We start from the raw sequence: 15517 nt of genomic DNA, 5'->3' as shown, positions 1-15517 counted from the left end.
GTTGCAAACTGTCTACAGCCATGCCACCCTGAACAAACCCGATCCCGTGTGATCTTGGAAGCTAAGCAGGGTCGGGCCTGGTTAGTGCTTGGATGGGAGACCACCTAGGAAGACCAGGTGCTGTAGGCATAGAAAATAAAAAAAAAAAAAGGGATTGTAAGCTGACAAGGTCCTTGCAATCTGTGAGGTCAACCAAGGGTTGCCTCGCCTAAAAAAAAAAAAGTTTTGCAAACTAATTACAATTTTGTATTACTAGGCCCATGCTGTGAATTGTTTTCTAGGCCCAAGATGTGAATTGCCAAAGACATGTTTTATAAAAATCAGTCGTCATAAAAGATCCATTTGTTGTAACAAATTACTTCAGTCTGTCACTTGTCAGATGTGACACAGATAATCAAGCGTCAGAAGCAGCCTTCATCTTTAATGTGCCAAACACTTAGGGCAGGGCTGGGAGGGGCAGGAGCCACAATGCATGGTTCTTAAATAAAGCAGATACGCGAAAGGAGACAAAACGCAGGTGTACGGAGCTGTTTTTATTTGTCACTTATGTGATAGATTTTCTCATGGGCAAGGCATTCTACAAATTCAAACTCATGAAACCATAAGTTTTTTTTTTTAATATTTTACTTGCTGGAAAAAAACTAAAGAACTAATTGGATCCTAGTTTTCAAAAAGAAAAATCGAGATCATTAGAAAGTGTTATATTTTTATTTATATATTACAAAAGCAAAGCTTTCACAAAGTGAACTACATACTAGGTATGGTTATTTCAGCATTAAACGGCTCCCTGGAACTCCTAAACAATATAGTGTTTTGCAACCATACTTGAGCTTTAAGTTTGGCATACAAAATACGTTCTTTACATCAAAGTACATATTGACAAAAACAAGTTCTAGAAATCACATATCCTCTAAGACTATAGAATGAAAAAGTCCTTAGCAGGGAATTTTTTAAAAATAATACATCCATTTGATAAATATTTTTGTAGAACTTAAAATGAGGTTTCTCTCTGAACATTTCTTTAGTAATATTCCCTTTGTTAAACAATTCTGCAGATGAATGGCAAACACATTTCTAAAATGAAATAGCACTGGAAAATATCCAATGGAATTTTTTTAAAGTAAAAGTCTAGCCTTTTATTTCAACTTGAATTTCAAGAAGTTGTAGCTATATACTATATTAGTAAAATCTGAAATAAAATTATTCCCTATTAATCTCTTCACAGTTTCTTAAAAAAATATTAGTGGAGATAAATCATCTACCAACTTTAAAAATCTAAACTTATGTTCACTGAACAAAAATAAATTTAGTTTCAGAACATTGCCTGTTAACAGCAAAGTACTATAAATAGTGCATGTTAAACTTTTCCCAACAACTCATTCTATAAAATAGTTGATGAAAAGTAAATTGGGACAAATGCATTTAGTACTTAATGAAGGATACTAACATCTTTCCAAATACAGAATTTAACTCACTGAAAATTTAAATAAAATCTTAAATCTCTTAAAAAATACAATACTAAAGAAGTTTCTAAGGTAGATTTGCTTCCAAACCTTTTTAGTGCATTTAGCATTGTAGCTTTCAAGCATTGACACCTTTGGAATACCTACTGTGCTCTTTAAGTCACAGGAAAGTTAGTATCATTCATTCTAGTTTGTAATTATGAAAAAATTTTTTTCTATGTTTAAAATGCACCTTCAAAATATTTTTGTCAGGAAAAAAAGGTATTTATTTGTCACTATTTGGCCCAGAATAGAGAGTTAATCTACTGGTTTTAAGAATTCTTCCTCTTTATTGAATGAAATTGTTCATGTTCTATTTTGGGTATTGCTTTTATTTGAAGAATAAAATAGAAGTGAAAGGGAAAAAGTAATCACAAAAGTTTACAAATGACAGCAGCCTGTTTCTGGCAATAAATAAATACTGCAGCCGAGTTATACATCTGGGAATGGCTGCACTAGAACAGATCTGAGCAGTGAGCAATTTAAGCAACAGAGCAGAACAGGACTATAGAATTTTAGATGTACAAGCCTCAGATTTGACAAGGAAGAGAGGTATGGTTGTTCGGAGAGACTCTTTGAGATGCTACTTCTTTGAACAATGCAATTGAGATTAGTTTAGATTGGATCTTAAACCACAAGAGCTCGTTTTAATGGCTTTCCAGCATTTGGGAGGGCAGAAGATCCAGGAACTTGGCACTTAAGGGTTTATTTATGTGGACATACACTGTATTTCCCCTTTTCTTTATTGTAACAGTAGTGGTCCTTTTTGGTTAATAAATGCTTAATAGTTAGGACATTTTTTTATGAAGCCAATTAGTAACACTCTCAGAGAAGCTTTGAACCAAATTAAAATTAAAATCTTTGCAAAGTACACAGAAACCAACAGTTAGTAATAATGTTTTATTGTTTGACCAAGCTCTCTTCAGAGTAACCTAGTTGTGACACAAAACATAAACAGTAGCCTCCTATTCAAAATTACTCTAGATTTAGCAAGTCTTATTTTTGTAAATAAATATCATGCTTAAATGCATTTTATATCTATTTTCACATTTTTGTATCTTTTCCTACTAATCACAGTTTCCGTATAGTTTTGTCACTGTACAGGAAAGACTGATAAAACTGCAAATACGTGTTACAACATGAATTCACACAAAATATTTTAAATGGCCAATTCTGAAGAGGAGACCGGAATTCATTTTGGATATATGTTCTCAGTTTTTTAAATATTACTTCGCCATCATATTTTTCCATATGTTTTTATACCTACCTTTGGGGGGAAATTATGGACAATAAATGGATATAAGGCAGGAAAAGAAAACTTCAGAGATTTTTTTTTTTCCTAAGGAGAGCATTTCCTAGGAATAAGATGGATGACTTCCACTGTACCTCTTTGGTCATCAAAGGAATAGGAGGAATAACAGATTCTTAGTCAACCTCACCTGACATTAATAACGTCAGAATGAAGGATTTAAATGAAAGTTTCAAAAGGGAAAAAAGGCATCTTCATAGATAATCCTCTGACATTTCTCACGTTCTCATGTATTACCTGTGGTTTTTAAAATAATCTAGAAAAGAATCTGATGGAAAATTGACGTGTTTAAACTAGAAATCGAGTAAACAGGTATTTTAAGTATTAAGTTCCATTTAATGTAAAGCCTTAAGTTCATTTCTTTTCATAAGTTTTATCTCATGTTTTTATAACTTTAATTTCAAAACAATTAATTGTTTTACAGTGCCCCTTATGGAAAAGAGTAAGGTTTACTTACACTGAAATAGCTTTACTATTATCAATTTAGCTTTACCAATTCAACTTAAACCATGTGAACGAAGCAATTTTTAATTGAGATCAATTTTAAAGGCATTCCCTCTACTCAACAATGAAATAAATTGTAACAGATTTTGTAAGAGAAAATAATTTATTTTGAGATATGGCAGAAATAAAATCTAGCTGCAGTGTATATATTGAAATATCAAGATTATCGATGAGCTTTGACGTTTTTATGGACTATAAATGTGGGAAATTGAAATGAATACCTGTAAGATTAAGATTGCACTTCAATTCTCAAATGTCTAACTAAAAGGAAAAAATAGACACCAGTGTGTCCAAATGTTCTAACACCTAAGTGACCCTGACTAGAATTTTACGAAAAAAAGGAAAAAATTTTGTTTCCATTGTCAAATTTGTTTTTTATAAATATAATGTATAAACTTTAAATTAGCAGACATCTTATTAGGGATGGACTTTAAAAACATAAAACTACGAAACACAAAAGGCAAAGCCACATGAAGCGTCCTGTGATTGTTTCCCATCAGTGCTGGTTATGCTGCCCTCTCGCAAAATGACAGGCAAAATCATACTTGTTTTTACATTTGCATCCACATATGTTACACTGAAAAGGATTTTCATACCCATGACATCCCATGTGAATGGTGTAAAGGATGTTGTCGGCAAAGTACATGTCACAGTGCTGGCAGTGGTGCAGAAGCTGCGGGTCCTGGACCGGCAGGGTCGGAGCCGGAGTACTTGGCTGGCTGTTTCCTATGCTAGGCGTACTCGTGTGGGCACTCGGTTCGCTGCTTGGACCCGCCACGGGGCTGTAGTTCCTCTGACTGTGGGTCGGCCGAGGTTCGGGGCTGGTGGGGGAGGAGCTGTGAGGGACACTCACTGGCGCGGCGGACACTGCGGCCTGGGCAGGGGGCTGCTGCAGCATGAATGGCTTCTCGTCAGCGCACGGCACTACATCCGGGGATGCGGGGTTTTGGTTTTCAGGTGGCAAACTGGACAACTGTCCTGCCAGAGTGGAGAGCTGATTTAACGGGTTATCAACCAGGAGTTCTTGGGGGTCTCTTGGAAGGCCACCACCAGTTGATGTGGTTTTCGCCATACTTTCATAGGAGTCAGTCTGGATGTTCGGGATTTCATGAGTGAAATCGTTAAGGTAGTCTGGCTTCTGAACCACCATAGAAGGTGGACTCAAGTTGATGAGTGCTCTTCTGCTATAGCCCAGATTGCTTGTTTTCTTCTGTAAAACACCCCACATTTTCTTGCTGCCTAAGGAAGACCTAGTACCTTTAATCGGTACCATTTTATGCTTGCGCCTTCGATGATGGGACAGGTTACTTCGATCACTGCAGCGGAAGGAACATAATTCACATTTGTATGGTTTTTCTCCTGTGTGGGAACGCATATGGGCTTCCAGATGACGCTCATAAGCAGATGCAAATGGACATAAGTGACATCTATGAGGTTTCTCACCTGTTTAAAAAGCAAAATGGGAGAGAAACTGTAAGAGTAGCTCATTTATGAAAAGATTCACATTTTGTCCATTCATTAGATTTGGAATTGATCAAAAAGAAAGTGCTTTTCAGAAATTCACATTTGCACAAAAGATTATTCAAATTTGTAAAGAAACCTGCAAATGAATTTGCTTAGACCTCATCAGCAACCGTCTGAGGTACAGATATATCCTATTAGTCAATATAGTGTAAAAATTGTTATGGCTTCAACTAGCATTTGAGGAAAGAATAGCACAACTGACAGAAATATTCTCTACATAATAGTGATTTTATCAAAAGTATGCCCCAGTTATATGTTCATGTATATATCTGTACACAAACCCTTATTCGTGTTTGTACACGGCACACACACTTCTTCCTCAGGAAAATGCAAAATACTTTTAAGAAGTCCTTTTATCAAATAGAAAGTTCAAAATTGAAATGGGCTTGCTAGTCAGAGTATGAGTTATGCAAAATTGCCAGCTTCACCTCTACCTTCCTCCTCTTCAGTTGCCATAAGGGACATTGTTAGTACTGTTAGTTTAAGATGGCCAAAAATGTAAAATAAATATCTGGAATATGAGATGTGGAGTCACTCATTTGACAATTAAGTACTGAGCACCTACTATGTGTCACATGCCCTGTTAGGCTGCAGAGGCACAAACACGGCACCGACAATCCCTGTACTCGAGGGATTTTCAGGCCAACACAACACAGCGTGGGAAGCCACTGTGGCACACACAGGAGGGACACCTGACTGGTGTTAGGCCAGGACCAGGCGTAGTTAGGAGGCTTTCGCAGCAGAACGGATGGCTGAGGTGAGGTGTGAGGACTTGCAGTGGAGTCTGCAACTATAGAGAAAACTCTTCCCCAGTCTGCAAATGGAACGTGCTCAGTAAGGATAAAGATGAAAACGTTTTATCACTTCGTATTGCCTTCAGCATTAACCTGCCCAGCCTGAGAAGCAGACATGTTGAGACATGTGGATCAAGAAAGATGGCTAAGGAAGGGGAAGCTCTACAAAGGGTCTCACTTCCTGTTTGTATGTTATGCTATTGCTTTGTAAAAATGGAGTAACGTCCCCATTTATTCAAACTTTATATTAACCTTCATTTTTAACTATTAGAACTTCCTTGGCCTGTCTCCTGCCCCTAAAGAAATGCCTTCTCCAGCCACTTCTCCATTACCTGTGTGGATTCTAATATGTTCAATAAGCCGGGCTGTTCCTTTGCTGGCATAGTTGCAATACCGACACTTGAGCTTCCCATCGAAGGTCCTTTCAAACCCGTCTACTAACATTCCTGAGTTTTCATCCAGGGAAACTTCGACAGATGGGTGATCGAGTCCATTTTGATCACCATCTGTTCCAGCTATAAACGGTACAGCAAAAGAAATTATGCATCTCAGAATCAACTCAATATAGCCTTCTTGTCTTAAGAGGTAGAAAATCTTTCGTAAATTGATAGTTTACTTAGCTTAAAAGTTAAATTTGTAAAATAATACAGACTTTACAAACCGAGGATATCTTTATACAAAAAGTCTTCTATTTATAAGAACCCTTTTTTAGGGAGATCTCAAATTATTTACAACTTTATGCGTCCTCGATATGCTTTTTTAAAAAAAACTGGGGTATTATCCTTATTTGACAGGTGAGGAGACAGAGGAGAGTAAAGAGTGATGGCATGGATACACATGTTTAGAATTCTAGACACTTCTACAAATATACTTGGAAGTCATGAAAATCTCCCCAAAATCTTAACTCCATTTTCTTTAGCCTAAAGTAATTAATGTTGAGCTTTGCACTGTCCCTCTCAGTTGATACATATGTCCTAGATTCTGGGTTGCATTTAGGATCTTAAAATTCTAATAATTAAGCACATAAAGGAAAATATTGTATCTGATCCTCTGAATGTTAGAACTGTAAGAATTTGAAAGCTAAAAGATACACGATTGGCTCTTTGCTTTTAATCTAAGCCAGCTACTTCTCTGTATAGATAAACCAAACGGGCAAGTGCTCATAATCAGGAAAACCAGCAACAGCGGGGCTACAACCCTGGTCTCTTGAATCCTGGTCCAGGGATCTGCACACTGGAGTGTTAGTCCCACAGCTTCAAAGGGAAAGCACCTCTACTCCATCCCCAGGATGCAGCACTGCTGCTGTGAACAATTTAAGTGACCCTCCGCCAGAACCGTTTCAGCCGCCCCTCACCAGAAGATAAGTGATTCTGCTGGTTGATGCAAGGCTAACATCCAACGATGCCACTGCGTTGAGGGGGGCGGGGGCAAGGTTCACTGTCCCCCTCTCTCACTGCTTTCCAATGCCAATGACTCCCCAAATTTAATGTATATATTAATCAGCTGGAGAGCTCATTTTAAAATACAGATCGATTCTGCAGATGTGGGGTGAGGCCTGACAGTTTGCACTTCTAACAAGCTCCTGGGCCTCTGCTGCTGGCCTGCAGACTGCCAGGCCAGAGACCATCTAGGTCAGGCCAGCTTGTCCTGTAAGGGTCAGACAGTAAATACTTTAGGCTTTGGGGACCATATGGTTTCTATCACAACTACTCAACTCTGCTGTTGTAGCACAAAAACAGCTACAGAAAATATGTAAATTAAGTATGGCTGTGTTTCAATAAAATGTTATAGATACTGAACCTTGAATTTCATAATTTTCATGTGTTAGGACATTATTCTTTTGATTTTTTTCCAACCATTTTTAAATGTAGAAACCACTCTTAGCTTGCAGGTCATACAAAAACAGCAGTCCAGATGGGGCCCACAGGCTACAGTTTGCAGACCACTGACTTAGTTTCACAAATAAATTCCAGTGTGTGTGGTAAGCAAAATAGCGACAGTGTATCTGCAGTGGGCCACTGCTTTCTCTACTCTAGTTCTTCTCCCCCGCCCAACGGGTACACGTGGCCAGCCTTTCTTCATTTTAATAGGGAAGGAATGCAAACCCCCATTCTGTCTTAGGTCTGCTCCAGACTTCCTAATGGCTGCATCTTTTATGTAGTGAAGCTGAGGCTTGACCCCTGTGGATTCCCCGTGTCCACTGTTAGCTGACAGAACCTGGACGATGGGAAGGGTATTTAGAACCCCTAGTCTTCCGACAAGACCAGAAAGCAGCTCCAGACCATGCCAAGCTCTTGGGGAGTCTCCCTCAGCAAAAATCAGACATGTTTAAAGAAAGAAAAAAACCAACCTTGTATTGTTTTAAGAAAAAAACTGGGATGATTCCCATTAGTGAATAACAGTCTTCACAGTATGGATAACTATACACAAACATTAATATATTTATAAAAAGTGAATTATTTAATAGTATTAAGATGAGTCTACCTCCCTGAAGAGACTCTGCTTCTTTGTCCCCACTAACTGATCCAGAAATCATGTTCACGTGATGGGTCTGCTGAGTCAGGTATTCCTGGAAATCCTTCACGAAGTCCAAAGGCTCTGGTTTCTTTTCACCCATCTTTGTCTTTTTTTTTTTTTTAAGTTTTCAGTTCGTTATACCTAAGGGGGAAAAAACTGAAATAATTTTACACTATTTAGGGAGATCCTGTATGTATTAAAACAACAGTGACAAAGATTATTGTGTGTAAGGCATTATGCAAAGCATCAGAGAACATAGTCTCTGCCTTTAAATATTGTGTATTCTTCCTGGTGAACTAGGAACATATAAAAATGGTGAAAAATTAATATGTTTAATATTTAAATAAACTGAGATTCAAACTTAAGTCTTAGAGGATTGAAAGAAATTACAGACAGGAAAAAAAAAAAAGAGAATATAAGTCCAGATGAAAGAAACAGGCTCATGAGTAGGGATTATCAGTGGAGACAGTAGACAGAACCAAGTGGCTCAGTCTGGCTGTCAGAATTTTCTGGATGATGGACATATTACATATCTACAGTCTCCAATACAGCTGCTACTAGCCGCATGTAGCTACTGAGCATTTGAAATGTGGCTACTACCAATGACCTGAGTCTTAAATTTTAATTAATTAATTTAAATTGAAATAGATACATATGGCTAGTGACCACCCTATGGACAGCAAAGGCTCTTCAGTCACAGGGGTCACATAAATGAGCACTTTAGAAATAGGTGATCTAGGACAAGGGTGGCAAATTTTTCCACAAAAGGCCAAACAGTGAATACTTCAGGCTTTGCAGGTCGTGTAGTCTCTCAAGACTACTCAACTCTCATTGTAGCTAAAAGCAGCTGTATATAGTACATAAACGAATGAGTGTGGCTGTGTTTCAAAGAAGCTTTACATAAACACTGAGTCTGGTTTGGCCTACAGGCCATAGTTGCCCAACCCCTGCCCTAGAAATCCAAATCACCACCTCCACCACCACCCATCACGCCACCCACTCTGAGAATGGGAGGGAAATGAGCAAAGTAAGAAAATCCCTGATGCTGACACAGGGGAAGTGTCATGGGAGATATTGTAATCACAAACTAAACTGGTCCTCATATAGCTTTATGGCTCAAATCACAAATCAAAGCACCAAAAATTTTTCTAGTAAGAACAAAATTAGGAAGTTTAGCACCCATGAGGCAAAAAGTCTTTTCTTCTGGTAAAAAAAATTTTATGCAAAGACAAAAGCTTGTGAAATGAGAGGGCTCCATAAAAGCACATTTCCAATTAACAAAACCTTGATTGACCAACCTTTTAAGACCCCAAACTTCAATTTTAATCGACTTAACTATAAATCTCCTGGAAACAGACCAAGCCCCGTCGACGTCACCGCTGCAGCGCTGTGTCAGGGCACGGCCCAGCTGCGCAGTGACAGCCTAGGGGCCGAGGAAGAGCACAGCCTTCCGCTTTCCCTCGGGAAAGGCCCCAGGGTGACAGACGGTTAGTATTTCTTGTCTTCCCCTCTCCTGGAATCTAATTTGTTCCTTATCTTGAATACAGCCAAATAAGGACCTGCAAGTGACCAAATTCTCACTTTTCTTAATGAAAGATTTGTGAACAGTTCCTTTCCTCCCTTCTTAGAAGCTGCCTAGGAGTTTTAAAAGGTATTATTATTACTACTACCTCTTTTCACTGTTTTCTAGATTGGGGCTACTGGAAGTCTATCCTCTGGATGAACAGAATGTTATGGTATTAGCTCAAACTTAACTGGCTTTAAGAATCTGAACAGGGGCTTCTCCCAGCTTTAGTTTCTTTTATAAAATGGGTTGATAGCAACTTGCAGCGCTGTTGTAAGTTTTACAACTACGTCGCAACATGTGTAGCATTTAGTATGTTCTCAGACAATAGTGGCTATCCATGGTCATACTCTGGATCAAGATACTCGTCACTGTCTCAGATTCAATGTTTTTTCCCTTTTTTAAATCGGTTCATCAATTGACCATCTTATGTAACCACTTTACATATCTGTTCCTCAGTTACAGTGAAACAAACATGGCCTACCTCAGTACATTAATTCGATAACCCAGTTTGTAATCTCCCAAACTCATCTCTTATATTACTCCTAAAGGCTTCCTCTTTAAATCACTTGCTGTTGTCTGGCTCTGCTTTCTCAACCTTATGAATCATTGTTGGTTTCTGAACAAGTTTGTTTCAGTTACTTTTCCCTATCTTTGCATGTTTAAACTGGTTCTCTCTGTGTCCTAATTATTGTACTACTATTTGTTTTGTGACTATAGTCAATTCTACTGATGAGCTGTCTTTTCAAATTTGCCCTTTGGTTAGGAAAAAAATAACGTGAGCCAGTCAGCTCCAGTGAAAAAGATTACTAAGAATAGGATCAGGAACAGTGTAAGGTTATATCTCAATAAAACAAAGGAGGAAAAAAGAGACTCAAAACACACAGGGGTGGGAGAATTCTAAAATATACATGTAAAAGTAAGAAATATATAGCAGACAGAGGTGTAGAATGAGTTCCAGAAAGAGAATAATAAACAAGAGAAATGTTTCTTTAAAAAAATAATGATCAAGAAATTTCCAGAATTAAAAATCTCTTTCAGACTGACAGTGTAAAATAGAATATATGATAATAAAATGACACTTAGACACATTACTGTGAAATTTAAAAACCTCAAACACAAAGAGAATTATACAAAACTTTCTGGAGAGAAAAGGCAGTCCACCCACATAGGAAAAACAATCAAGATTGATATGGGATATCAACAGCAACACTAGGTGCAAGAAAACAGAAGATAATACAGGATAATCTTCCAAAAATCTACATCAATTAATGGAGAAAATTTAGGTGCCTTGCCTTTAGAATCAAGAACAAGACAAGAATGCTTGCTATTACTACTGCTATTCAACATAGTATTAGAGGTAGAGGCCCCCACAATAAAAAAAAAGGAAAAAAGAAATAAAAACTGAGGATTGGGAGATATGAGATCAGAAAAAGATGATGATATGATGATGATCTGGGACATCGTTTTTTAAATTGTAAAAGCTGCAAAGCCCTATAACTTGTCTCTGTTCTAACTGTAAAAGTTAAAATTGAGAAAGGAATCCAAGTATTTACATGGTAGCTTAGCATTACTTCTAGCCAAAAGTTCCTATGAAAACTGATATGTTTCCACTGGAAAATATCTGAATGTACTTTGATAGGCTTCAATAAGCCAGATAAATCTTACCAAATCCTGATGAGAAAGTATAACACTGCTACAGTACAACATGTGACAATGCAGAAAAAAACACAGGAAACTGCCAGTAAGCAAGCCGAAGAAAATGATACTTTTAAGAACACAAATGAGCCTAATTAGAGAGAATGGCTGACACATTTTGACAGTCTTGGCTATTATCACGCTGTCACATTATAAATTTCACTGACTTCTCTGCCATAAATTGTGTGCTGATTTTCAATCATAATGCATGATGGACTTAAAAAAAAAAACAAAACCAAAAACAAGGGATGCCAATGGAAGAAAACGTTGTAAACATGAAAGAATCAATTCTTAAATGAATGTTTTAAATATATTGATATGGTTTGAAACCTCAAACCTCTTCCCCTGCTTTCTGATTCTCTCCCCCCTCTCCTTCCCACCCACCCACCCACACGCACGCACGCACGCACGCACACGCGCTCCCCTGCAGAGCTCTAGTCCCTAGAACAATTACGGATGAAAGGTGCCTAAATCTTTGGTAAGACCTAGGTTTCTCCATCTCAAGTCAGTATTTCTAACTAGAAAATGAACAATGGTTCTGAAACTACAAAAAGCTTCCTGATATCAAAATACAGATTTTATATCCAAGCCATCTTTCTGTTTTTAATAAAGTAATTAATTGTGTCAGGACTAAAAGTTTAATCTAAGAACTTCATATATTAACTGATATCTGGAGATGCCTCTAAGACACTGATAAATTTTAAAACCATAAAAATGCCATCTTTAGGAAATCAGCAAATTATAATGTTTTTATTGAAAGCATCTTTTCTATTAGCCATGAATTCAACACCTTGGCGCTTGTTAGCCAAAAAAATTACACCAAATTTCAGTGTGTAAAATTATGTCATCAGAAAAAGAGACATATTTAAGAGTTCTCCACTTTTATTATAGATTTGGGTGGTGTACTCTAAGCCTGATTTACTCTTTCTCTAACTGACATCTAATTTTATCAACCAAAGAGAAGAATTTTTCCCACACTTTATAATTATCATTCATGATACAGTAAAACATGAGTCCTCCCTGTGAGTACTCTGATTAAAATTAAACTGGGTCTAGTGTAGTGTCCATGGGGTATATATAGCTACATGTCTATACAGGAACTGGCTAAAATATACATAAAATCTTTTTATGCCACTAGCTTCTCCCAAATTATCCATTCAAGGCTCAAAAATAAGGTTCTTACAAAACAACCGGAGGCCACTCGTGCTAGCAAAGGAAAGAAGTATTTGAGAAATAAGCTTTGATATTCTAAAAGAACATGATAACCTCTTTACCTTTAAGCAGATAACTGTAACTATTCTGACTTTTCTTCAGCTTCTGCTCAAGGATTTATTTGTATGAAGTCCTCTGATTTTTCTTCTTCAATCTCATATTATAAACGGGAAGTTGTTGATCAATACACACGCACACAGAGAATATCTCTTAATCAGTAGCTAACAATACAGAGGCATCATGATGCAACTTACAAGATAACCACAACTATCAAATAGAGGTAATATAAGAACCAGAAGAGGCTCGTTAATCTACCTTCCTTCCAAAGTCTATCTTTCTTATAAGGTATAGGAGAATTTTGAGAATAACATGATTAGGAAATAGTAGAATCTATTTTATTCACCCAGAATTTTTGAGAAGGATCATTAATCAATCATAAGGTAGAATACTTAGCAACTAACTACTTATACAGTAACTTAATTGGGAGGTTAGGTAGGCCTATATACATAAAGTGATTGCGGTTCAACAGGTGTGTTTACTTTTAGAGTCAAATAATTATGGTCACTAAAAGGTTTACTGTGCCATAGGATATATATCAATGGAGAAGTCTGACAAAGCTTGTTTGTGTAGAGAATAACATGGACCTTCAAAGAGAATTAGAACACATTTCCTCTGGCTACAGAACTGTCAAACAAACTCTTTGAAGGCAAAAAGGGGCATTATGAGGCTTTGAGAAATCAGAAAACATAATGTAAAAGTAAAACATAAGTACAAGTTAGAAGAAATCCAAAAGTGGAGTTACACAATCTAACCTTGTCACCCCAAATCAGTTCCTCCTTTTTCTTGCCACTCCAACATGGATGAAATGTAGAGTAAGTGAAATTTACTCTGGAGACACACCAAGGGACTCCAAAAGGCCATGGAGGGAATTTCAACTAAAATTGAAAAGCCATACAGAGGTCTGCAAAGAAGAGCACAGCACAAATGAAAACCTTTGACAAAAATTTAATTAGCATCTACAGGTTTAATAAGCTCATAAAATAACTTGTACCAATTTTACCATTCCCAGGAAACTAAGCTAACAAATAATCAAAGAACAAAGCAAGAGTCACTTCAACAAAAGCTCCAAAGAATCACCAAAGAATAACATGCATTAGTGTAACCGCTGTTATTTTCAACCAGTGGATTTCATAAGGTTTCATTTTTGGTAAAATTTTTAATGTCTTTCTAAATTCAAGTTATTAATTTCATTTGTTCATATATTACACTTCTTAAAGGGTCAGGCAGAACACCTATAATTGTATAAAAAAAGGCACTAGGGCAGTGTTTCCCAACTTTTCTGGCACCAGGGACCAGTGCTCCTATGAGCCTCTAAATGCCTGATGATCTGAGGTGGAGCTGAGGCGGTGATCTAGCGCTGGGGAGCGGCTGCAAATACAGAGAAAATTTCGCTCTCATCCGCCGGTCACCTCCTGCTGTGCAGCCCGGTTCCTAACAGGCCACGGGTACCGGTCCAGGGGCGCGGGGCGCGGGGGGAGAGGTTGGGGGCCCTTGCACTAGGGGAAACATTTGTAGGAAAGGGCTTTAAAAAAAAAAACAACCCATCACGCACACCCAGTGAGGGCACATCTGGATTCCCACTTTTATTTTCCTTTTTATCTCAAAGCAAAACGCTCAGGGTTTTCTGGGAAATACTTTGGACCCCTAGGGGCAAAAATACATCAAACATCTCAATTCGCTTTAACGAATTCTCAAGATTATATTAATCTGCAGATGTGTTTAATCAAATAAACTAGAATTTTAAAGCTGTTAGTCCAGACATTTAAAAAGTTGGCTTAAACAAGTTTTGTTTCTTCTAAACCGAATTTCTTTAGATCTCAGTTTAATGCGCTTATATTTCAACTTCTTTTGCATTCTGACACTAAATGGGCCAGTGTTTAGTGACAGTTGGAAGTAGTTTAACTTCAATTCAGAAGCAATTCAGAATATAGTTACCGAACACTTACTAGGTGCACGGCTTGGCTACTCTCACTCCAGTTTATTAAGAGACTTAAACCCTTCGTGAACCCGAACAGTTCTTTTGCTGCAAAGTCCTCCCCAAACCTCACATCTCCCCAAAACTAAGAGTGCACAAGCAGTAAAAACGGATCTGAGCAGAAACAGATAAAAGACGCGGGTTTTAAAAGTCCTCCTCCCAGCAAGTCGCCCGGGACTGGCGTCGGGGCGGCGTCTTCACCAGGGTTCGGAACACCTAGGAGACCTGCGCCTCGCCTGATTCCTAGAACCTGGGTCCCGGAGAAGACGCAAACCTCGGAGAGCCCCGGGCTTGACCACCTGTCAGAACCAGAGGCAGCTCCCCACCCCAGAGCCTTCAAGCCCCTGCCCGCGGCGCTGCAACCGCAGGCGCCGCTCCCGCGGGACTCCGGGGCCACAGACACCGCACCCTCCGCACTCGGAGCAGGAAGGTCCTGGGTCGTGACCCCACCGACCCATGGACCACGCCCGACCCTCCGCCGGGGCTGAGTCCTGGGCGGGGTCAGCGGATCAGCGAACCCAGCTCTCATCTCCCTCCCACCGCTCCTTCTTAACCGTCCTGCTCGGCCGTGTCGCCGCCGTCCGAGCCGGCAGCCTGAGACTTACCACCTGACAACTGCACCGAATAATCTCTACCGACTTCTTCAACGCCGCTGCCGTCGCCGTCGCCGCCACTGTCTTCGTCGCCGCCACCGCCGCCGCCATGTTTGGTGCGTCTCCGACTCCCTTCCCGCCCCGCTGCCTTACCCAAGTCTCGCGTGAGCAGGAAGTAGAGCAAAAGCGAAGAGGGGGCTTCTGTCTCTCTTGGGTTTCCGTAGGCCTGAGGGGGCGGGGTCAAAAGGGGCGTGGGGAGTCGTGG

At 38.9% G+C, this 15517-nt stretch overlaps 1 protein-coding gene and 1 non-coding gene across 5 annotated transcripts; one reads left to right on the top strand and one right to left on the bottom strand.

Annotated features, from left to right (window-relative positions):
* Positions 1–10: 10 nt before the first annotated feature.
* Positions 11–129, top strand: LOC120608911 (5S ribosomal RNA). Its single transcript, XR_005654567.1, has one exon. It is a non-coding gene; the product is annotated as a 5S ribosomal RNA (ribosomal RNA).
* A 389-nt stretch (positions 130–518) lies between these two features.
* IKZF5 (IKAROS family zinc finger 5) lies at positions 519–15419 on the bottom strand. 4 transcript variants are annotated; one of them, XM_039870788.1, is made up of 5 exons: positions 15265–15419; positions 13437–13585; positions 8118–8306; positions 5966–6148; positions 519–4758 (listed from the first exon to the last, which is right to left on the bottom strand). In XM_039870788.1, exons 3-5 carry the CDS (start codon positions 8248–8250, stop codon positions 3812–3814), a joined length of 1263 nt encoding a protein of 420 aa, XP_039726722.1. In that variant the 5' UTR covers positions 8251–8306; positions 13437–13585; positions 15265–15419; the 3' UTR covers positions 519–3811. The 4 variants fall into 4 exon arrangements, with proteins under 4 accessions (XP_039726722.1, XP_039726723.1, XP_039726724.1 ...); XM_039870789.1 differs by having other exon boundaries at positions 8118–8291; XM_039870790.1 differs by lacking the exon at positions 13437–13585 and having other exon boundaries at positions 8118–8291; positions 15265–15405.
* Positions 15420–15517: the final 98 nt, after the last annotated feature.

This window comes from Pteropus medius, unplaced genomic scaffold, assembly GCF_902729225.1.
Source record: "Pteropus medius unplaced genomic scaffold, Ma_sr-lr_union100, whole genome shotgun sequence".
In the NCBI taxonomy this organism is placed as follows: domain Eukaryota; kingdom Metazoa; phylum Chordata; class Mammalia; order Chiroptera; family Pteropodidae; genus Pteropus; species Pteropus medius.
Note: the sequence above shows the minus strand (reverse complement) of the source record. Positions and strands in the feature narration are given on the sequence as shown.